The sequence below is a fragment of the Glossina fuscipes genome, unplaced genomic scaffold (genome assembly GCF_014805625.2).
Source record: "Glossina fuscipes isolate IAEA_lab_2018 unplaced genomic scaffold, Yale_Gfus_2 28, whole genome shotgun sequence".
Classification (NCBI taxonomy): domain Eukaryota; kingdom Metazoa; phylum Arthropoda; class Insecta; order Diptera; family Glossinidae; genus Glossina; species Glossina fuscipes.
This window is the reverse complement of record NW_023998423.1, coordinates 15,374,157-15,396,507: the sequence shown is the minus strand read 5'-3', so window position 1 is coordinate 15,396,507 and position 22,351 is coordinate 15,374,157. Positions and strand designations below refer to the sequence as shown.

Genomic DNA, 22,351 nt, shown 5'->3' with positions numbered 1-22,351 from the left:
CTTTCATATAAGACCATATTAATAGAAAAATCAGTGTATGAATAATAAATAGTAGGGTGTTATATGGCATATGAGGGCAGGCATTGGCCCACTACAATCTTTTTGCTTGTTTATCTTTACAAGCCCGAAGAAAATTTCCTAATTGTGGCAATTACCAAAAGACGCTTTAATTGCTGAATCCGTGGATTTATCGTAAGTTCGCTAAAATTTGTTAGAGGAAATAAATTTGTCCAGGTTTGAATTTATTCCCTTTGCACTTAGGTACTAAGAACTTGGTGATAGCAATGAGAGTAAGGGCCTGTGTCTTCTTTAGTGCTTACACGTAACCAAGAAGCGATCAACATAAAAAGTGTATTAGAATATAAAAGTTTATTAGAATATTGGCGTATAAACTACAAATATATACTTAAAGTTCGTGCGCTAACGGTTTAAAAACAAATGTATTATCAATTTTATGACATTCCAGTGAATGATTGAATGAAAATTTAAAATTAGTTACTATTAAGCTTTTCAAGAGAACAGAACGCATTACATTTGATACATGAATAATAAAATAAGAAACAATTAAAACGTATAACAATATAAAATTTCCATTTTAATGAAAGTGTTAATGAATAACATTTATCTATTAGACAGACATTATATATATATATTCCCAAGTTTGGATAGTTCAATTAGCAAAATTTTCATTTATAAACTAAACGGTTTTATTAGTTTTCCTTAAACATGTTACAAATACGACCATTAAACGAAGATTTACAAACGAAGGCTAACGAAGAGCTGAATGAAGTGCCTAAACGTATTCCCGAGGAATTAAACGCATTCAGGACATGGATCCAACAACAATCACATTTACGTGCCAATACCGAGGATCAATTTTTAATTGCTTTCTTGCGCGGATGCAAATATAGCCTAGAGAAGGCCAAAGGGAAATTTGATACCTATTATACTTTGAAAAGTAAATTTCCTACAATGTTTACTGAAACTAATGTAGACAATGAAAGATTTCGTGAAGTAGTCCGTATGGGGTAAAAAGGCTAACAAAATCAATATCGTATCGTATGTGGTAAGATTTAAAAGAAAATAATAATTCGTTTCAGAACGTTTTTATATCTACCTACGCCTTTACACGATAATGGGCCACGTATCCTTCTCTTTCGTAATGGTCTACCTCCAGCCGAGAAATATAAGGTGGAAGATGTCTGGGCTGTCTTTCACGTTTTGCAAGACATTTTGATGTTAGAGGATGACTATGCCGTAATCAATGGCCTTGTAATGGTTGGCGATTTTAGAGAGTTCACTTTAGCTCATGTTCTGCAAAACACACCAATACTTATAAGGAAATGGGTTACATATAACTATGAGGCAATGCCGATGCGTGTTAAATCTACTCATATCGCTTTTGCACCCAAAGTATTTGATACACTTTACAATATTGGCAGACCTATGTTACCGCTTAAGCAGCAGAAGAGAGTAAGCGAAATGTTTTTAATTGGATTTTTTACATTATTTTTCAACCTTGTTGCAGCTATTTGCCCATAACAATAAATTGGAATCGCTTACACAACATGTGCCTCTGAAATATCTACCCAAAGAATATGGTGGAGAAAATGGCACCATTCCAGAAATCATTGATGTATGGGATAAAAAATTAGATCAATATCGGGATTATTTTAAAAAGAGCGCCGAATGGGGTACCGACGAGAAGTTACGTATTGGAAAAATTAAGGATTACGATAATATGTTTGGTAGTGAAGGTTCATTTAAAAAATTAGAAGTTGATTAACTTTACGCCTAAAGTAAGTCGAGAAACAGATATTAACTTACAATTAACTTATTGTTGTTTATACGAAATTTCCTTCAGAGTCCAATTTCGCGCATCAACTTTGCAAAAGGGGCGGTATTACCGGGGTTTACAACAATTAGAAAATTCAATTAATCCGTTAAGCAGCGCGTCGCAGCAGATATTAATATAAGATATTATTCAGATACTAATTAACATCGCTTCAAAGTTCATGGTGAAAATGGTTCGAAGCGTAAGCAAGTAATACTCTCACACAGTATGCAAAGCCAAGGTGCTCTCCAAGGCTTTCCTATTTATTTCCTGAATAAACTAATAACATTCTTATCTATGCAATTTTGCAATTATTCTTATGTTCTCTCTTAAGCTCTTTTAATTAATCTGCTCTTTGAGTACAATGGCGATTATTCGAATTGCTCTTAAATACTGTTTGTTAAAAGAGTCACATTCGATTTTGTGTGTTTTATATTATGTTTGTAATTATGAAAATAAAAATTAAGCCTATAAAAATGTTTATTAAAACTAAACGGTAAATGGTGTTTCTCAAACTGTAGAGATGGGTTTCTAACGAATTCAAGTAAATTGCATTTACACTTAACATACATGCATAAAATTGTGCATAAGGCTTTAACAAAAATGCTCTACACTAAAAGGAGTTTTCGGTGTAATGAAAACAATACAAATAAATTCTTTGTTTGTTTAAACTGAAAGATCACGAAAATTACTGACTCTACGACCATTGTGTCAAATCCTTACTTACTTCCTTTTGCAGTCCAATAGAAACCATTCGTACAACTCTTATGAAAACTTAGAACAACAAGTTAATACATAATAAGGGGGACTAATACTGCTGTTTTGTTAAAGTAAGCCCCGTTTCCTTACGCACTAACATCAAATTACTGTAAGTCTCGAGCTACAAGCAATTCATATCCCCACCCCCATTCATATAATGCTTGTAGATAACTATCGTATTTATATGAACAAAAGCCGAAGATGAAAAAATGGAAAATAATGTAAATTAGAAGGCGTCAAAGTTTAAGTAAGGAATTTAATCAAATTACGAATAAGTTTTTATACCCACTAAGCAAGGATAAGGGATACATTGATTTTTTTTAAAACGCTTGCAACGACCAGAAAGAAGCTTCAGAGACGCTGCAAAGTACATATACGCTTGATCAGCCAGCACATTCTTAATTGGTTTAAACAAGTCCGTCTGCGTGTCTGTCCGTCTGTGCAATGCCCGTTGTAAACTGGCTGCAGAAACAAAGCTATCAGCTTCAAATTTGCGGAAACATTTGTGCCTCTTGCACGCAGCTTGATATTAAAATAGGGGCAAATCGGTCGAAGAGCACCCCTACAATGCCAAGTAAACTGAGGAAAAACAATAAAAAATAGTTTTTTGTCTCATTACTCGTAGACTACAGCAGATAAATGTACAAAAAATTGGGCGGGTATTCTGTGCACGATTCTGTAGTACCTATACAAATATGGAAAAAATTAATCGCGCCTATCCTACCATTACATCAAACATTAATTTCCTCTGCACGCGGAAAGAAGCTTCAAAAACTCCATAAATAATATGATTTCGTGGCCGAACGCCCGTTCGTTTGTCCACATGTCCGTCTGCCCATATGCGTAGTAGTGTCAATCGTAAACATTCTCTTGTGCGCAATTTAATTCATCTAAGATAACACCGATGGGTATGAAAGATTCGGTCACAACCGAAAACAGTCTTCTTACTTGTCTGCGGACAAGTTACAAAATGCTTAACTTTTGTTATTTATATTAATAACAGAACAACACATTACATATATTACTAATGATTTAAAAAAAAATAAATAAAAATAAAAATGAAAAAGTAAAAAAAAAAATAAATAAATAAAAAAAAAATAAAAATAAAAATAAAAAAAAAAAACCCGCCTGAGTAGCCGAAGGGGAGGAATCTCGACTAGCAAGTCAATGGTCGTGGGTTCGAATCTCAAGTGCGGTAAAGTTTTTAATAAAAAGCCGATAGCCTTAGATGCTAGTGCTTTTAAGAGTTTAGTCTTAGAATTTATTTCTCTGGCGAAATTAATAATAATAATAATAATAATAAAAAAAAAAAAGGAATTTTTTTCGGTTTTCTTTTCTATATGTAAAACTACATAAGTCTGGCCAATAGATCTTTAAAATAAATAAATCTGCACCCCATTTATGTTTTCCAATATCAAGTGGACTCAATCGTAGTTCGAAAATGTCACTCTATATTTACTTTACTATCCCAGAATTTTTCATTTGATAGTAAGAGAAATGCATAGTTTATCAAGGACCGTAAAAATTCTACTCGTTACTCAAGCCAATAATTAACAACTATTGAATTTACTCTATCCAGTTTACTCGACATCAAATGTTTGGTAAAGGAATTTGATAAAATTACCTTCAACTTCTTGGCGGCGTGACCTCTTGACGTTAATTAATAACTAACTTAGTCTAAGGTGTTATGGATTTCTTTTAAACTTTGTATACATTACACGAATAATAAATAGAAGCACTGGAACGTGACTACCAGAGTTGGTTGTGTATTTGTTGATTAGCAAAGAAAGATTTTTTAGATTTCTCGGCAGAAAGGAATCTTGCCATTTAAGCATTAAGAAATGAAATGATTTGTGAAATTTATTAAAGAAACGATAACTCGTGTCTATTATTATATTGAGAAAATGAAATTTCTTGGAAATTTGTGCATAACCCTGTTAAAGTAGTAGGAAAAAATACACACACATCAAGGCGGAAAAAGAAGAAGAAGTGCATTAACGTGAGTGGCTTAGCATAGATGACAATAAATAAGGTGTAAAAAAAGAAAAAAGAGAAACGCTAACGAAAAATTAAGTATAATAATAGAAAACCAAGTAAGAAAATATATACTCGGTCGTGATCGAATCTTTTATGTACATCGCCGTTGAAAAGAAATAAATTGGTACACCCTATAACGTAGGACGGGGGCGGGTGATTTCTTCTATTTTGTACATTACAAACAAAAAAAAAACACGGTAAGCAAATAAGCTGACAGTTTTTGTTGCATAGGCGTACGGACGTTATAGGCGTGTACTTTGATCCGTTAAGGTTTGGAAATTTGTAGGCGATGTCTTAATTTTCGCGAATAGGAGAGTATTTATCGCAGATACTACTACTGCACATAGTTGGGCAAACGAATAGATGGAGAGTTTACGTAGTACTGCGTAGTTCACTTTTCGTGAGAATTCATATATGAAGTGCGGATCTGCAGGCCACTTCTTTTTCATAGGAATGACGGAAAAAGGTTCAAAACATACTTGCAGACCGGATCCAAAACTTTCACATCAATTTAGTACGCGGAAATATTATTATGTAGTGATTTTTTTTTAGAAATGTTGAAAATGCTGTCTTAAAGATCTCTGACGATCGGCTGTTGTGCTAGCAACCATCGATGCGATACACGAAATGATAAAATAATCATATAACTAATAATGAAGTTCCGACATTCTTAAGTGTCAACACTACTAGCATGCGTTCAATATGAAGATCCAACTTTTGATAGGAATACTCTATATCCATCATCTTTCCCTTACAAAAAAAGAAAAAAAAAATTAATAAATTTCACCCTCTAGGCTAACGAACGAGTAAACGAGCATTGACCTTTACGATTACTCATAGAATGTACCTGAAAATGTTTATCAATTTTCTTTAGGGCTCTTGATTGGTTCAAGAAAGTATTTCTATTTTCGATAATCACATTCTTGTTCCTTCTGTGGATTTAACAGGTAGCTTATCCCGAGCATTTTCAAACTTGATCCAAGGTCATCAAATAAAAATACATTGATAACAAATTCAAACTTATTATGTCATTTTTTGTCATTTTCTTTTTTACTGTGTGGCATGATTGCCAGCGGATCGGGTCCATTTTCAAATTTTATGAGGTGCCCTAGCACATGACTGTAATGCTTCGAATAGTATCGGTCAACCGAAAGACAAAGGAATAATACTAAACAGATTCAGAATCTCACGTTAATTGAAAATGTATACATATTTTTATTGAGCGCCACGTTATGCATAGAAGAGCAAGGAAATGACCAAGAAATCTAATATACTAGCTTTAGTAGTTGTGGTGTTGAGGTGTTTTAATTTACTTCTTACTTGTCTCACGTTTTCTTACAATGTAAACATATTTGCAATCAGAGACAACGATATGCACACTTAGATATCCCAACATTCTGTTCAAAATTGAGATTAAGAGAATTCTAGAGACTTTTTATGTATCCGTTATCAATAACAGTGCTAAGCCCTGTTTATTACAAGCCGTTTGTATGTTTGCTCTCTCGTTCCTATTATTTACATGGGCGAAAATTCTGTTAATAGTTTCTTGATATGACGTCAAATCCCATTAAACATTCGAATATCTACACATTTATACACATTTATACACATATGTACGTATGTATGTACGAAGAGTGAACAGGTAGAATTTGTTTCCTTTCATATTATAATTATTATAATTGACATATTATTTGTAGATTTATTAATTTGATTTGTTTGTACAGATATATGCCATATTTGTTTACCTTCTCATCTTACACATCAGTTATTGTGTTGTAAAATATGTTTGAGAATTATCGAATATAGAATATTCTCGAATTTGTCCATATTTCTTTAGATTTATTCGCATTGAAATTTATTGAAACAAATTTTAGAATTCTTCAATACGAAATAAATAATAAAAGAAGAACTCATATTTTCTACATATCTATTGCTAGTACATACCCACTTTTATGTATACCATAGCGCACATTCACTTAAAAACACAGAAACTTCTGGTTTGGAAACTATTAACAGGATTTTTGCCCATACAAGTAATGAGAATGAAAGAGCAAGCATGCAAATGGCTAGTAAGTAACAGTGTTAATACTGTTGTTGATAAGAGATCCACAAAAACCCTAAGATTCTCGTATACTCAATTTGAAGCAAAATGTTGGAGAATCTACATATTTAGTTGTAATAATTTTATTCTAAATCGCTTGTGCAGAGCATTTTAAGTTATATGTAACCGTCACAAGGACTTAAAACAGACTCGCTTTTCATTATATCGAACGATTCGGGAGAATTTTCTCAATCGATCGATCGAAACCGATAATTGGGATATGATGGAAAAGCATCACCATAAGCTTCTGAATGACGAATGTCGAAAATGCAATTTTCAGGGTTTCGATTATAGCAGAGTAATAGTTTCCTTCCTAGATTGATTCTAAAAAATTTGCGAATAATATGAAAAATTTGGATCAGTTTTTGAACCTTTGCACAATTCGTTACTATCTGCATCTATTTTTTTCTTCTTATACCCACCACTGTAAGATGGGGGTATACTCATTTTGATTTTTTCCATATTGTATGCAACATCCAAAAAAAGCTTCAGAAACGCTGTAAAGTATAGATATTCTTCATCAGCGTGGAATTCTGAATTGATTAAGCTATGTTTGGCCGTCTATGCGGTGTGTTCTGTTGACATTCTGCTGAACAAGATATATCGACTTCAAATTTAGTAGAAAACCAAAATCCTCAGAGCAGAAATGCGCAATGGAGCGTAAACTGAACGCAATTCCGTTTTTTTTTCACAAAAATTTTTGGAATTTTTGCTCATTACTCGCAAATTACTAAACTTAGAAGGCATAAATTTACCACATTTATTTTACGAAATACTCTACCCCCTACGTGCAAAAATGGAAAGCATCTGCCATGCTCACACGAAGTTACAGGTAATTAAATTTTATTCTTTTCACTTTTTCAAGTTTTTATACTTATTTATCATAAGGCAAACAAGACATAATGTTTAAAACTATTTTGTACACTCCTCAACTGAAGATATATTATCTGCCTGAAAAGGGGTTAATTTTAAAAAGGGTCTGGTAGCCACCGCGGCTAACTTTTTCTTAATAACACCAGCGATATGGGTATCAAATAAAAGAACTTGGAGAGTAGAATGCGAAAAGCATAGTGGTGAGTATGCGAGATTCGGCCTCGGCCGAATATAATTTTCTTACTTGCCATTTTAATCGACGACCACATAAAAGGTATACCATGGAAAGTAAGTCTTTAGATGACAAAAAGATCGAATGTTTAATATTTTATTGTAAAAGTAGGTCCGTAACCATTTCGTAACAAAAAAGTTGACTATACGAAATTTAGAGAAAATAGATCTATTTCGCGAACTCCAGCCTCTCTAGGTCTCATGAGAAATAAGCCTTTATATGGCAAAATTCTAATTGTTAGTATTTTACGAAGAATGTAAATGCGGAAAAGTTAAATCGTTAATAAGGAAAATCATTTCACTACCTGAGCTCACATTTGGACACCCTCCCGTGGAAGGATTACCATAAATAATACACATTTACATTGCAACAATGAATTAATTCATCATTTTTGGCATTTTGTCACGCAAATAATGGTACGAAGGGTATTTAATGGTGGGCCACGCCCGGCTATAATGCTTGTGAAGCTGGATATTTTCCCCCTTTTTAATTTAGGGGGAAATTCTCAACTGGATAAACGTACTGGGGTAGTCTCAGCGGCTATTCCAGACGTCCTTACTTTGGTGGTTTCTATTCCTTACTTTAATAAGAGGAAAGTCTAATGCCGACAATACAGCTCCTTTATTAAAAATGCGATACTCCAACGCGAATGTCGCGGTTAAAGATCGAACTTAAACTACTTATACTGTCCTAAACTGAAAGCGCCCATATTATCGTAACGTTACATGTCCATGGACGGCACGGACGGTTCTCTGTCCCAACTATATCGGACTTGGCTCCTACGTCTTACCGTCCTAGCGGATGATTACGGGGCTTACTTTCTGGTTTCACTTTACGGGGTGTTCGGTCAAGAAGAAGGAATTCGGAAGTCCTCTTCTTCTTCTCTATATTTTTGTTCAAACACGAATTGCTGTTGCCAATCGGTTAGTTGATCACAATCGAAGTATCCCAACTGAGTATATGATTTTTTTATTCCATTTCGTCCTTATTTATACAGTGCTTACTTACTATGGCATAATCTGCGTGATTTTGGTCCCTACATGGTTGTAACTATTTTCTATTCACACATTATGCAACAAAAATGTATACGTCGTAATGAGCTTGGGATTCGAAGAGAATAAATACGGGAGTACGTTACATAACGCGTAACACGAAACTCACAGTAGTTAAGACAACGTTAGTTAAAAGGACGTTAGTATCAAGGACTCGATATTTCTTGTCATATTTTGATTAACAATTACAATATGATTTGTGTTCTCTCGGTAGCAAGCTTCGGCCACAAAAAGGCGATACCTTTTTAATCGCTTTCTTTATACAATTCCAAGCTTACCCGCGAATTTAATGGGATCATCATAATTAAATTATCCTAACTGAATGGTAGATACTTTCAGTTGTATGGCGGTCCTTTAAATATCAATCAACGCAATTTGTTCGTCTATGAACATCAAAGGAGATGATGATCCGACAATTGCACATTACTACTCCCTTATGTTATATTTCTGATCTTCGTTGGTTTTCAATATCTTTGCCATTTGAGAGAAAAGTCCAATTCTCGCTTCCGAACATAAGAAACAGGAAGAGCAAGTGAAGTTCATGAACAGTCTACTTATGCGAACATGCACACTGGATATAAATTTCGAACATTTTCAAATAATTTTTTACCCTATCAGTCGAAACACAAGTACAAATGTGGATTTTGGTTAATACATTAATTGCAGGTTAAAAAAAAAAAAAAAAAAAAACTCAAGTCATAATTAATTGAAAAGAATGAATTATCTTTTATTTTTTGCGTTCACTTTAAAAAATCAAATGAAATTTCTCAATCAGTTGCTTTCTAGCTGTGTAGGAGATAGAAACGAGTTTCATTTAATTCCAGTGACTATACTAACTAATCATTGCTTTCCTCTTATGAAAACAAAGCAAAAACATATATAATAATACTTATATAGTAGCATCGTGTAATGCTGAAATTATAAACTAAGTATTAATTGGGTCAATTCTTTGACTTATTCCCTGGTTTTATCTATAAGAAGCGATTTCATTTTTTTCTGACGATGTTACAACTTCGGCCATTGAGCGAAGATTTACAAAAAACAGCTAATGAAGAATTGAATGAAGTTCCCAAACGGACGGCCGAATACTTGCAGGACTTTCGAACATGGATCGAACAACAACCACATTTACATGCTTATACCGATGATCAATTTTTAATTGCTTTCTTACGCGGCTGCAAATATAGCCTAGAGAAGGCTAAAGCAAAAATTGATACTTATTACACTTTGAAAAGTAAATACCCGGCAATTTTTAATGAAACCAACGTGGATAATCAAAGGTTTCGAGAAATATTCCGCACAGGGTAAAAAATCAAACACTATTTTTGCAAGCATTTTCAAAAACCCATTCTTTTAGTGCGTATTTATATTTACCGATCCCTCTTCACGATAATGGTCCACGTATACTTATCTTAAACGGCGGTTTACATCCAGCTGATAAGTATAGTATGGAAGAAGTTTTAGCTGTCGGTCATGTTCTACAGGATATTGTAATGCTAGAGGATGACTACGCTCTAGTTAATGGTTTAGTGATGATTGGTGATTTTCATGCTGTTACTTTATCCCATGTCCTGCAAATGACTCCGATATTAACAAAGAAATGGATTACATACAGTTACGAAGCGGTGCCAATGCGTATTAAATCTAATCATGTCTTTCGTTCTCCGAAAGTATTTGATACACTTTACAATCTTGCCAAGCCTATGTTACCTCCTAAACAGCAGAAGAGAGTAAGTGAAATGTGTTCAATTGGATTTTTTACACTATTTTTTTTAAATTTTTTGTTGCAGTTATTTGTTCATAACAATAAACTGGAATCGCTTACACAACATGTGCCTCTGAAATATCTACCCAAAGAATATGGTGGACAAAATGGCAGCATTCCAGAAATCGTTGAAGAATGGGATAAAAAATTGGATCAATATCGGGATTATTTTAAAAAAAGCTCCGAATGGGGTACCGACGAGAAGTTGCGTATTGGAAAAATTAAAGATTACGATAATATATTCGGTATTGAAGGTTCATTTAAAAAATTGGAAATCGATTAATATTAACAAGAACAAATTTATTTTAATTTTATTATTACAAACATTTAGATAAAAAAAATAAATATTGGTTTTGGTATGGGACACAATGCATCAGTTTTCTCTGTAATATTTCTTAGGCTGAAAATAAACTAACGTAAATATCTACGAATTTAGTCAAACGTATCTGATAAATTTTAAGGGAAAATTATAACCTTTGATTCTCGCATTTCGCAAGAAAAGAAACTGAAGAAGGTATTCAATGAAAAGCCATCGAGTGTGAAGGACTGAAATAGTTACATTTAGAAACCACTTGCTTGTTTATAATGAAAACATTGTTGGGAAAAAACAGTTTTGGGATGTTCCCGAAATTAATTGGGATTTCCCGAAATTGACATTGGACTAGGTCTGCATTCGCAAAATTCACAAAAAAAAAAAAAAAAAAAAAAATGGTAAAAGAAAAATACATCGTCCATCTCCGCCATTTACATTTCCTACCATCAAATAAAGTTGTATGTAGTATGGGTATTTGGGTTTGAGTCTCAAGATTTAAGTTTCCATTGTTTTCATACCCTGTGCCACAAAGTTATTTGTGTGGACTTACATAACACCCAGAAAGGCTTAAGATCTGCCCTCCTTTTATAATATCGATCAATTCAATTCGATCTAAGCTTGTCTGTCAATCTGAAATCTATCCATACATTTTCGTGTCCAACCTACAAGTCGAAAATTTGAAGTATTTTCATGAAATTTACTGCACTGACACCGATCGGTTTGCTTTTTCGAGTTCTCCTTCTGAAAATTGCAGTCTTCAAAAGCAGCTCAGTAACAGTACTTCGACCTATTGGTATGAAAAATTTATTGTCCTTGGCTGGGGCAAGTTTTCGTAACCCCGTCTCATGTCATTGTCCCTATGAGAACTAAATCCTTAAGTAGTAAAAAGGCATAACTTTCAATATTTCATAATTAAAATTAATTAATAATTGACATAAAAATCAATCTTATCGAATTCAAACAGCGTAACTCGTTTTTTTGCTTATCACCACATATAAGGATTCTCAGAAAAACTGACCCCCTAGGGAAGCACTTGTTAATGCTTTATCATGTAATTTTGTTCCTGATAATAATTTACTCACATAGATGGATCAAATTTGAACCACGTGTGTTTATTTATTGGACCCCGTTCCCGCTATGAGTGATGACCATTGGATACTTTACAATGTCCAAAGCTCGAATAGGCATGATGACTAGGAATAGGCGAACTATTAACATAGACGATAAGGCTAAATATATATGTCGATCCCATTTGGGCATGGTTAACACATGGTTTATAAAATGCTGACATAGGTAGACGAGAATGCTTGATAACTTCGTCGATGCCCAATATGGAATGAAGACGATTAAACGCCCTCCTCTTTTGAAGCCCTTTTTTAGCGCCCAGTTTCATATTACTTTTTCCTCAAAAGGAAATGAGAAACGCAAGACAACGTGCATTACGTAGCAAAGGCATAGCCAAGCATGAGTTTCCATCACTTCAACAAAAAAATTTGCGATTATTTTGACACGAGGCCGCGCAAACACATTTAGGTATTAGAAAACAAAAATACTTTTTTATAATTCATTTCTCTATTAAAAGATCACAGATAAAGGCAAAGCAAAAGTTCATCAAGTTCATTTTCATTTGCAGCATATGAAGTTTTATTTATTTATTCTGAACTTTAATATTATAAAAACTAAACTAATGCATTTTATATTAATAGCGAAATGCTCGCCTAAAATTAGTCATATTCTCTTTTAGGTGAATTTCATTATAATAAAAGTAAAAATTAAAAGATTCTACACATAACTTTATTAAGCTTAGATTTGTGCTCAGTTTGCGTAGAACTGTCGGTATGTTCTTAGACTAACTGCCCATTTTGAACAACAACCTGCGTGCAAGGTCTTCCAAATCTGAAGGCAATAGCTCCGTTTTTGCGACCAGGAGAATGTATACAACGGTCAATACCCAAATGGACAGATGGACAGAAGTGCTTAAATCGTTTAAGAACTTAATATTGATCGGGAGTATATATACTTTAAAAAGTCTACGAGGGTTTCTTTCAGTGTGTCGCAAAAGCTGTGGCCACATGAATATACCTCCACTTAACTTAAGCGTAATTAAAAAGGTCAATATTCCACTTGCCTCCTAAACTATTAAAAAATGTATTCCAAATTTTTTCCGCGTATTTAGAAATAATCCCATAGTCAAAGGTCTTGGACGTGTGGACTTAAATTAAAATGTGTGTGAAGATTAAACTTTTTATTTTAGTATTTGCGACCAAGACATTTCGAAAAATTAGAGAGAAAAAGAGATTAACTCTTGCAGTGCTATCGCCATGTTCTCTCAACAAAATTTAATGCAAAGATTGGACAAACATTTAACCGCATTATCTCAATGATCTCCAAGAGTATATTGACTGCAATTATCAATATATATGATTTCAAAGTTGCTTTGAAACGATGCAAAAAAAAAAAAGTTTTTTCTTTAAAGAGTTCAATAGTGTTCCTCGATTGAAATTACTGCTGAGTAAGCTCTGGCTTGAAAAAAAAAAAACGAAAAACCATAACTAATGTTGTGTTAATACCCTTCAATTAAAGATTAATTGTCAGACGACCGTTTCTTAACATGCAATCAATCATTGAAATTATAATAAAATTGATGTTTTATTCACATTCGCATTTTGTTCGCATCTGCGTTTAAGTAAGCAAAAGTGCCGCGCATAGAATTTGTAATGTGATCATCTCTCACGTAATTATGGAGCACGGATATTAAAAGTTCCGAAAATTGAGATCAATTTTTTGATTTATATAAATACATTTATTTATGTAAGTTCAAATTTTCTCATATCCAAGTCTAGCATCACGCCTATTATAAAATTTATTAAAGCATGAAACTTACCAGGCATGTTCCTATGTCAACCCTGCGTTCGATAAAAAACATTATCCGACCATAAATAATTTTCATGAGAATTAAAAAACTGAGATCTTTAAAATAGATAAAGAGGTTTTACGGTTGCAAGTACCAATTTTCTAAATTGCTTACACACCGATCACGAAAAAAAGAAATTAACGATTTCTATACGTTCAAAACTAATAATTCATTCCGTGTTAAGTCTGTTGACTTCATTTAAATATGCAACGGGATGACTCGTCATGCCAGGAGGGAAAGATTCAGAATTTTTTTTTGAATCTTACGAGGTTAGTTTTTGTTTAATGACTTATTCATTCACGATCGAATTTGAAATAATTTTAATTTCAAAAAACAAACAAATCAATATATGCCGATCAATCTAAAGAATCGTGCAATGGTATATAATAAAAAGTTTCGCAGCCATGATTGATTTTTCTGGTCTAAAAATGACATTAAGTGCGCCTGACCGTTTTATCAGCTCCGGCAGTCCATTAGGTTTCCATTTCTTTTTCTATACCCTACACCACTTGTGGTAAATGACGTAGGTAACACCCAACAGCACTTGAGATAGACACACCTTTTTCTATATCGATCGATTTAGAATCGTAATCTGAATTGATCTAAGACTGTCTGTCCATCTGTCCCGATGTCTGTCTATGTAAATTTTTGTTCGAGCTACATGTCGCAATTTTTAAGACATTTTGACGAAATTTGGTACAGTGATGTGTTTTGACCCAGGGACGAACGCTATTGAAAATGGTTCGGATCGCTCTACTTTTTCGGACACTCCCCTTATAACGTCCTATTCTGAAAAGTCATTATATGGAAAAAAATTGCAATTTTCAAAATTTCTTGGCAAAAGTGGCCAAGTAAAAATATATCGGTCTTGTAAATTGGTGCCAAAACTTTGGGCCGACTGGGGCATTTTTTGCACCCCCTTCCTATAACGAAAACGAAAGTTTATACGACAAAAAAGTATAATTTTCAATGCCTCACGATGAAGTTAATAATAATTTAACATAAAAAAAAAATTAACTGTGCCAAATTTGGACGATCTCGGCCTATTTTTTGAATCCTACGCTAATAAAGATTTTCACGAAAATTGATTCTTTTCAGAGCAGTAAAGACGAAATGTTAATGGTTGGTGATGAAAATTGACCAATAACAGTAATTTCATGCAAAAATAAGAATTGTGTTAGACAATGTAATGTAGAGTGTTTAATGGCGTCCGTTACCCGTTCTTACTTGTCTTTTTTCTAAAACATGCCTCTCATGTGCTAGCAATAAAATATAATTGAACGGTAGTCAGATATTTATTAACATATACTATATATATAAATGTATATAGGTTAGGTAGCCTAAAAAATACTGAACCTCATAATAGTTATTATTTGTGCCTCAATATGTATTTGAATGAAGTATAAAAAACTAATGTCCTAACGGCTTAATATTTTTTAGATTATCAGGCATACAATAAATTCACACGAAAGTGCTGCCATATTTTATTTTCCATAGGTAATTTCACTTGTCAGATCAAGGTAAGCAGTTAGAATGCGTGATGTGGGATCTTATGATTTAGCATATCTCTCGTGGGATATATGAGACTGCTCTTAATATCCCTCAGCAATTAGTTGCGATGTGCAGAGACAGTAAAAATCATTTAAGACATTGGCGTGGTACGAGTGCTAGGAAAGAAGCAAAGAGTAGTTTGCTTATAAAACGTTATATGACACATTGAGAAGTGAAGTGGCATATGTTCGGACCAGCCAAAGATGATTTACCAGAGACGATTCTCGATTGGGACGATGATGACATCTTACGATTCCTGTTGTGCGATAATTCTCATCTAAACGCATTGCAATTTGCGAGGACTCTACCACTCGACGGCTGACCGACACTTCAAACATCGTTAAATTTAGACGTTTTACTTAAAATACGGCAGAACTTCCGCGCCAACCCTACGATATATATATACATGTCTGCACATGTAAGGGGAAAACGTTGGTTTCTTGAGTTATTAAAATACTTTTTACAAACAATATTAAGCTTTTCAAAATCAGTTGCTAAAGCGAACACACACCACAAAATGCTTACAGTTAAATGTTTAAGTGAAAAGTTACAAAAAGTGGCCATCGAAGAATTAAATGAAATTCCAAGTCGTGTCGAAGAGGATATCGAGAATTTACGTAATTGGATTCGAAAGCAATCGCATCTCAAATCACGAACCGATGATCAGTTTCTTTTGATATTTCTTAGAGGTTGTAAATTTAGCCTAGAGAAAGCTAAATCAAAAATTGATAGGTTTTATGCACTAAAAACTAAACATCCGGAATTATTTACTACACAAACTATGGATGAGAAGACAGTGTATGAAATACTCAAGCTAGAGTAAGTACCGAAGTCTGCTTGTAAAAGATGAAATGACAATTGCTTTTTAAACGCTTAGCACATTTGTAAGTTTACCAATACCGCTTAATGGCGACGGACCACGTATTCAATATATACGTTTTGGTGCTTATCCGGCCGATAAATACACATTCACTCAAGTAATATCTATTTATCATACCAGCCAAGAGTTAGCAGCTCGTGAAGATGACTATTCTGTTGTTAATGGTTACATACAACTCTTGGATACCTCTGCCTTAACTTATTCGCATGTTATGCAAATTACGCCATTGATTGTTAAAAAAATGATAACATTTGTCGAAGACGCGGTGCCGACACGTTTACGGGCAATACATTGCGTCAACACTTCGCCGGTTTATGACAAGCTCTTCAATATGATTAAACATGTTTTACCCGAGAGATTTCAGCAAAGAGTAAGGAATCTTCTTACCGCATAGCATAAAATGCTTTAATGATTTTTCTTTCCAGTTGCACGTCCATAGCACTTTAAATAGCCTTCTTGAACATATACCACAAGAATTTCTACCTCGTGAATTAAGCGGTAGAAACGGTTCTCTAGAGGAGCTGCAACATCAAGGTTATAAACGATTTCTTGACTATCAAGATTACCTGAAGGATGATTTGAATTATCGTAACAACGAAAGCTTACGAACACACGCACTCCTGGATTACGATGAATTATTCGGTGTGGATGGAACATTTCGTAAATTAGACATTGATTAGTTTATAAAGATATCAAATTTATTCATTAAACGGAAATTAATGCCGTAAATTGGTAAATTGTGAAAGTATAATATATAAAAAAGTAAAACTAAACAACAACAACGTAGCTTAAGAATTTTTCTGAGCAAGCTTAACGATAACACTTTTCACTTCGGTGTAATTACGCAAAGCATATTCACCATTTTCGCGGCCATGACCCGACATTTTGAAGCCGCCAAATGGTACCTGCGAAGCCAAGCTATTATATGTATTAACCCATACTGTACCGGCGCGAAGACCCTGAACAATATAATTCGCTTTGTCGATATCTTTGGTGAAAACGGCCGCAGCTAAGCCATAATCAGAATTGTTCGCTCTTTCTATAACTTCATCCAGTTTTTTGAAACGTATTATTTGTTGGACAGGACCAAAGATTTCCTCACGGGCAATTCTCATATCGTCTTGAACATCAGCGAAAACAGTTGGCTGTACAAAATAGCCGGGTAATTCATTCGGACGTGCACCGCCTGCAATCAGTTTAGCACCTTGCTGTTTACCGCTATCAATTAATTGCAGAATTTTTTGTAATTGCTCCTCATCCACTTGGGGACCCTGTTCAACATTTAAATCGAAGGGATTACCAAAACGACGTTTTCGTGCTCTTTCGGCACTACGCTCAACAAATTCGTCATAAATTTTCTCTTCCACAAAAGTACGTGAACCGGCACAACAACATTGACCCATATTGAAAAATAAACCGAAATGCGATGTCTCCACAGCATAATCCATATCCGTATCGGCCAAAACGATATTTGGGCTCTTGCCACCCAATTCCAGAGTTACACGTTTCAAGTTTGTATTACCTGAGGCTTGTTGTATTAATTTACCGACTTCCGTGGAACCAGTAAAAGCCACTTTATCTACATTATAGTGGTTAGCCAAAGCAGCGCCGGCATCGCCGTAACCAGACAAGACATTTACAACGCCCTCTGGAAAACCCGCCTCCTTAATCAACTGAGCAATGTACAGGGCGGTTAAAGAGGTCTGTTCGGCCGGTTTTAAGACAACCGTATTACCAGTCGCCAAAGCCGGACCCAATTTCCAAGCCATCATTAATATGGGGAAATTCCAAGGTATAATTTGAGCACATACGCCCACCGGCTCATGACGTGTATAGGCAAAAAAATCACCATCCATTGGTATGGTTTTGCCGTGATTTTTATCAGCCCAGCCAGCAAAATAGCGTAAGTTCTTTATGGACATTGGGAGATCAACGTTATATGACATAGAATACGGTTTCCCATTATCCAAAGTTTCCAGACTCTAAGGTAACATATAAAAAATGATCAAAACAGTAACGACGAACGTATGCAAACAGACAATACTTACAGCCAAGTAAACACGATCACGTTCTATAAGATCAGCCAAACGATTGATTAAATTACCGCGGTCCGAGGCATCCATGCGACGCCAACGAGAACCGAGTCTAAATATATTTATGAAAACAAATTTTTTATGAGAGCACGTACTTCTGTCCATTTTTGACTATGTAGAGAATCATTAAGTGAAAGAAGAACAATTCTTTCAGTAATTACTGGGCATTACTTTGGATTGACTTTTCTTTTTAACCAAAAAAATGTTTATTTAAGCTCATCTTACCGAAATGCATCTCTAGCAGCTTGAACGGCCAAATCTACGTCTTCTTTTCCAGCACGTTGCACTTCAGCAATAGCCTTCTCAGTCGTAGGATTTATGCTGGGGAACGTTTTACCAGTTACGCTTTTGTGCCATTCATTATTAATAAAAAGCTTTTAATTAAACAAAATAACAAAATTTGCAAAAATAAACTTTTTCTGTGCGAACAAAAAAAAAAAAAAGTAAAGAGATGGGGTACACAAGAGTTATATCATTGCCGATTCCAAATTACGATTATTAATTTTGTCACTTTCTAGCACTGGATATATATTTACACTACGGCACTTGAAAATCTGTATAATGGGATTCTAAAACAAGCACGTCTCGACTCATTTCTTCTCATTTTTCTTAGAAAATATGAGTTTAGTCTGGAAAAAGCTAAATCAAAACTCGATAGATTTTATCCACTGAAAACGATTTTCCTCATATGTTAGGTGCTTGCAAAAATGTTGATCAACGACTTCTGTAGGTAAAAATGCTTAAAAAATGGGCAATACCAGTGTACATAACGGTTGGATACGATGGTTGCGAACTGCCTTTACATAAAATAGCAGTTTTCTACTTAATATTATTGATTCAGTCAGCGCACGACGACGCTAATCATGCAGCGCTCAAAATTCATCCTTCTTCCAAATTGATTATTTCTGCTGTTTATTTGAAGAAATCTGCTGCCGAAACCCAACGAACACGTTCAGAGGCTTAAGAAGATGCTGCTCCCACATAACCTAATTGTCGCTTTTGGTTCCACCCGAAATTAAAGGTGGTAACACGAGTTGACTGAAAATACCATTTTTTGATCATTGGTTGCAAAGGATGTGCAGGACACACTATTGCAGCTCGAAAAGCAAGTTCAGACATGGCGCCTCCAGATTACCACTTGCTCAGATCGGTACAGCTTGGGTAGCCTTGTACGCGGGTCTGCAAAATTGGGGAAGTGCGAAAGTAGCTCGATGAACAGATCGCTGCCAAGCCAATATAAGTTCTTTTGTCATGATGTGGCCATGTTGCCAAAAATATTGTAAATTGTTGCACAAAACCAGGGAAATTATTTTGGTTAGTACATATTGTACTGATTTTCCACAATAAATACCTTTTTTCAGATGAAACAATGATCAGAATTTCTGCAAACCTTCAATAGTAAGAGACATTATTACGAAGGGGTGCAACAAATTTAAAAGGGAGGTAGAGAAAAAAGAGCAATATTGACAAGAGCAGATTACAAAAATGATTTAAGCTTTTCAGAAGTCCTTTAAACTTTCTAAATAAATACTTTTCGTCTATTCCCTAAAACGAAGACCGTTGCTTATAATCGTTGTTGAAATGTTGTTTTCGCCTCTTTACAATGATTCCGAAAGGAAGTGCTCCTTGAGATGTTTTTAGTAACAAAAAAAGCCTTGATCTTTCTCTCGTGTCTGCTAAGCTTCTAAGCGTAAATTTCAAAAATTTCAAAAACAGATACGCAATTCTTCAGGTGTGTACATACTCCCCCCTCCCATGAATTTTCATCATTTTTTTTTCTTCTTTACTTCTCTTTATACAATTTGTATTTCTTTTGCTAATAACTAGCATAAAATTTTACTTCTAAGAGTCAATTCAAATTCGGGTGTTAATGTACTTTACTTGAATTTCATACGTAAATAAATAAAATAAATAAATAAAAGTCAAGACAAAAAATGATAGCTGATACGATATAAAGATTTATGAAAAACTTGCACGAACACATCGGCTGTACACTACACTACATTACATAATAAATTCTGGCGAGATGGTGATCCGCGACGATCGCCTCAAGAGTGATAAGAAAAGAAAAACGAAAAAAAAAAATTGACCAATGCTCGTAAGAGGAAAGTAGGGAAAATAGGTTCATAAAAAACATAACAGTCTGCCATTTGCACCTAAAGCGGAGGGCACGATGTAATCGCTTGAATTAGCCAGATATAGGTAATTGTTGATGCTGCTTCTTCCTTTCGAGGCACAATAAACTGGCTGATCAAGAAATCATCCTCTCTCTGTATAACTGACAAAAGCCCTTCCGCCTAGCGCGGCATTTATTGTTTGATAAAATCGAAGAGTAACTAGAAAGTATACAACAATTGCACACGCTACACATTTTTAGAACAACTTTATCAAAAAAAAAAAAAAAATTGTTTTTAAAAAATTGTTTAGCAGCAGCAGACATTTCTTCTAAAGAAACACTTTCATTTTTCATGAAAATTATGAACATATGTAGTTTTAACAAACAAATAATTAAAGTCAACAATAGAATTATAATAATAGAATTGATAGGAATGTGATATTCATTACCCTCAAAGCTATCATGTATGTTTTTATAAAAAGGCTTATTGACGTGCATTGTTTCAACAATGTTTCCAAAATATTTGAATTTTTTTTCAATTTGCTTTTCAATCACGATAACTTTGCGTAGCTAAAAGGAGAAAATAATGAAACGTTTCAAGGCTTGCGTGCTAAAAATACTAAAAATGACGAGATTATTATGATTGTACATAAAAAGATTAACCCTAAGCTGTGCCAACGTTTTTAAAAAGTGAATGCTTTTGCGTTCAATTTTTGAGATTTTCCTGGAAGAAATTTGAAGGGTGTAAAACATATGTTGCGCTAAATAAGCGATAAGTTTAACTTACTGCAAATAGAGGTCTTCAAACGGTGCATATGAATACTTCTACGGAAATCTTATCTATCTAAAATCTAAAAATATAATACAACACTAAATACAAATAACATAAATTAAGCTTAATAGATAATGCATTTCACATATATATATATATAACTAAATATACTATATGTGATTATAAGTTGAACGATACTCAATTATCAATCTACGTTGGGTTTTTGTTTTCTGGATTATTTAAAATAAACATACTTTAATAATAAGAGGACAACAAACTCGAAATTATCGGTATGTTTAACGATTGACTCATCCAAAAGCCACTCACTAGAAATAGAATATTCGTTCTCTTTACAAACATTTCTTTGTGCTTGCAAGAGAGCAAAAAAAAAAAAGCGAAACTTTTGAATACCGGTTTTGCATTGTGCCGTCTGTTGTTATTGCCGGCATAGAATTTTTATTTTCTTTTCTTCATTGTTTTTTACATGGAGAAACAATGACGACGCCAGTAGAAAAATTTGAAGGTCATTAAATGTTGCATTTCATATAATAGTTAGTTCTATGTTTGTATTAATAATAATTAATTGGCGATTTGTAGTCATTTATTCGTTGATATAAAAACGAGAAAAGTATTCGCAAAACAAAATTAAAAAATATTTCTTACACCAGTATACAATATATCAGGCGTTGTTTGCGGTTCTGGCATAGCAGAGTAATTGGCTGTACGTTGTTGTTGTAAGCTACTGGCCAAAATCTTATTCGTATTCTGAACAACATTTATGGACTTTATTAAACGCAACATTTTTCTTAATTTATATATCGGAACAATATGAAAACACAAATATAAAAAGCACTCTTGGCACTTGGAATTGTTAATTATTAATTAAAGTTTTTTTTATTTATTTTTTTTTTTTTGCTAATTTTTCTTGTGCTTTCACGCTTTAATTAATTAAGTTTTACACATTATCTACTATGTTCTAACTTTGAAAAACAACCTCCTCCCTTGAAATACACACAATGAAAAATGAGAAAATATAGAAAATGTTGGATTTATATTGTT

At 34.0% G+C, this 22,351-nt stretch overlaps 4 protein-coding genes across 4 annotated transcripts; 3 read left to right on the top strand and 1 right to left on the bottom strand.

Annotated features, from left to right (window-relative positions):
- Window positions 1-550: 550 nt before the first annotated feature.
- Window positions 551-3,161, top strand: LOC119636541 (alpha-tocopherol transfer protein-like). Its single transcript, XM_038031938.1, has 4 exons — window positions 551-1,028; window positions 1,101-1,473; window positions 1,529-1,799; window positions 1,865-3,161. The coding sequence occupies exons 1-3, from the start codon at window positions 727-729 to the stop codon at window positions 1,784-1,786; spliced, it is 933 nt and encodes a 310-aa protein (XP_037887866.1). The 5' UTR covers window positions 551-726; the 3' UTR covers window positions 1,787-1,799; window positions 1,865-3,161.
- Window positions 3,162-4,428: 1,267 nt separating this feature from the next.
- On the top strand, window positions 4,429-10,936 carry LOC119636150 (alpha-tocopherol transfer protein-like). Its single transcript, XM_038031333.1, has 4 exons — window positions 4,429-4,592; window positions 9,867-10,192; window positions 10,246-10,618; window positions 10,679-10,936. The coding sequence occupies exons 2-4, from the start codon at window positions 9,891-9,893 to the stop codon at window positions 10,934-10,936; spliced, it is 933 nt and encodes a 310-aa protein (XP_037887261.1). The 5' UTR covers window positions 4,429-4,592; window positions 9,867-9,890.
- Window positions 10,937-15,858: 4,922 nt separating this feature from the next.
- On the top strand, window positions 15,859-16,994 carry LOC119636149 (alpha-tocopherol transfer protein-like). The gene is made up of 3 exons (XM_038031332.1): window positions 15,859-16,250; window positions 16,309-16,681; window positions 16,737-16,994. The coding sequence occupies exons 1-3, from the start codon at window positions 15,949-15,951 to the stop codon at window positions 16,989-16,991; spliced, it is 930 nt and encodes a 309-aa protein (XP_037887260.1). The 5' UTR covers window positions 15,859-15,948; the 3' UTR covers window positions 16,992-16,994.
- LOC119636147 (aldehyde dehydrogenase, mitochondrial-like) lies at window positions 16,988-22,165 on the bottom strand. The gene is made up of 4 exons (XM_038031330.1): window positions 21,956-22,165; window positions 18,630-18,778; window positions 18,360-18,456; window positions 16,988-18,293 (listed from the first exon to the last, which is right to left on the bottom strand). The coding sequence occupies exons 1-4, from the start codon at window positions 22,091-22,093 to the stop codon at window positions 17,100-17,102; spliced, it is 1,578 nt and encodes a 525-aa protein (XP_037887258.1). The 5' UTR covers window positions 22,094-22,165; the 3' UTR covers window positions 16,988-17,099.
- Between the last annotated feature and the right edge of the window lie 186 nt (window positions 22,166-22,351).

Bases quoted from the DNA above. Each gene is read 5' to 3' on its own strand.
- LOC119636541 (XM_038031938.1), top strand. From the start codon at position 727: ATGTTACAAATACGACCATTAAACGAAGATTTACAAACGAAGGCTAAC. The intron at 1,029-1,100 runs GTAAAAAGGCTA...AATTCGTTTCAG, and splicing joins CGTGAAGTAGTCCGTATGGG to AACGTTTTTATATCTACCTA. The intron at 1,474-1,528 runs GTAAGCGAAATG...ACCTTGTTGCAG, and splicing joins CGCTTAAGCAGCAGAAGAGA to CTATTTGCCCATAACAATAA.
- LOC119636150 (XM_038031333.1), top strand. From the start codon at position 9,891: ATGTTACAACTTCGGCCATTGAGCGAAGATTTACAAAAAACAGCTAAT. The intron at 10,193-10,245 runs GTAAAAAATCAA...CCATTCTTTTAG, and splicing joins CGAGAAATATTCCGCACAGG to TGCGTATTTATATTTACCGA. The intron at 10,619-10,678 runs GTAAGTGAAATG...TTTTTGTTGCAG, and splicing joins CTCCTAAACAGCAGAAGAGA to TTATTTGTTCATAACAATAA.
- LOC119636149 (XM_038031332.1), top strand. From the start codon at position 15,949: ATGCTTACAGTTAAATGTTTAAGTGAAAAGTTACAAAAAGTGGCCATC. The intron at 16,251-16,308 runs GTAAGTACCGAA...TTAAACGCTTAG, and splicing joins TATGAAATACTCAAGCTAGA to CACATTTGTAAGTTTACCAA. The intron at 16,682-16,736 runs GTAAGGAATCTT...TTTTCTTTCCAG, and splicing joins CCGAGAGATTTCAGCAAAGA to TTGCACGTCCATAGCACTTT.
- LOC119636147 (XM_038031330.1), bottom strand. From the start codon at position 22,093: ATGTTGCGTTTAATAAAGTCCATAAATGTTGTTCAGAATACGAATAAG. The intron at 18,779-21,955 runs GTAAGAAATATT...TTTAATTAAAAG, and splicing joins CTGATATATTGTATACTGGT to CTTTTTATTAATAATGAATG. The intron at 18,294-18,359 runs GTAAGTATTGTC...ATGTTACCTTAG, and splicing joins GTGATCGTGTTTACTTGGCT to AGTCTGGAAACTTTGGATAA.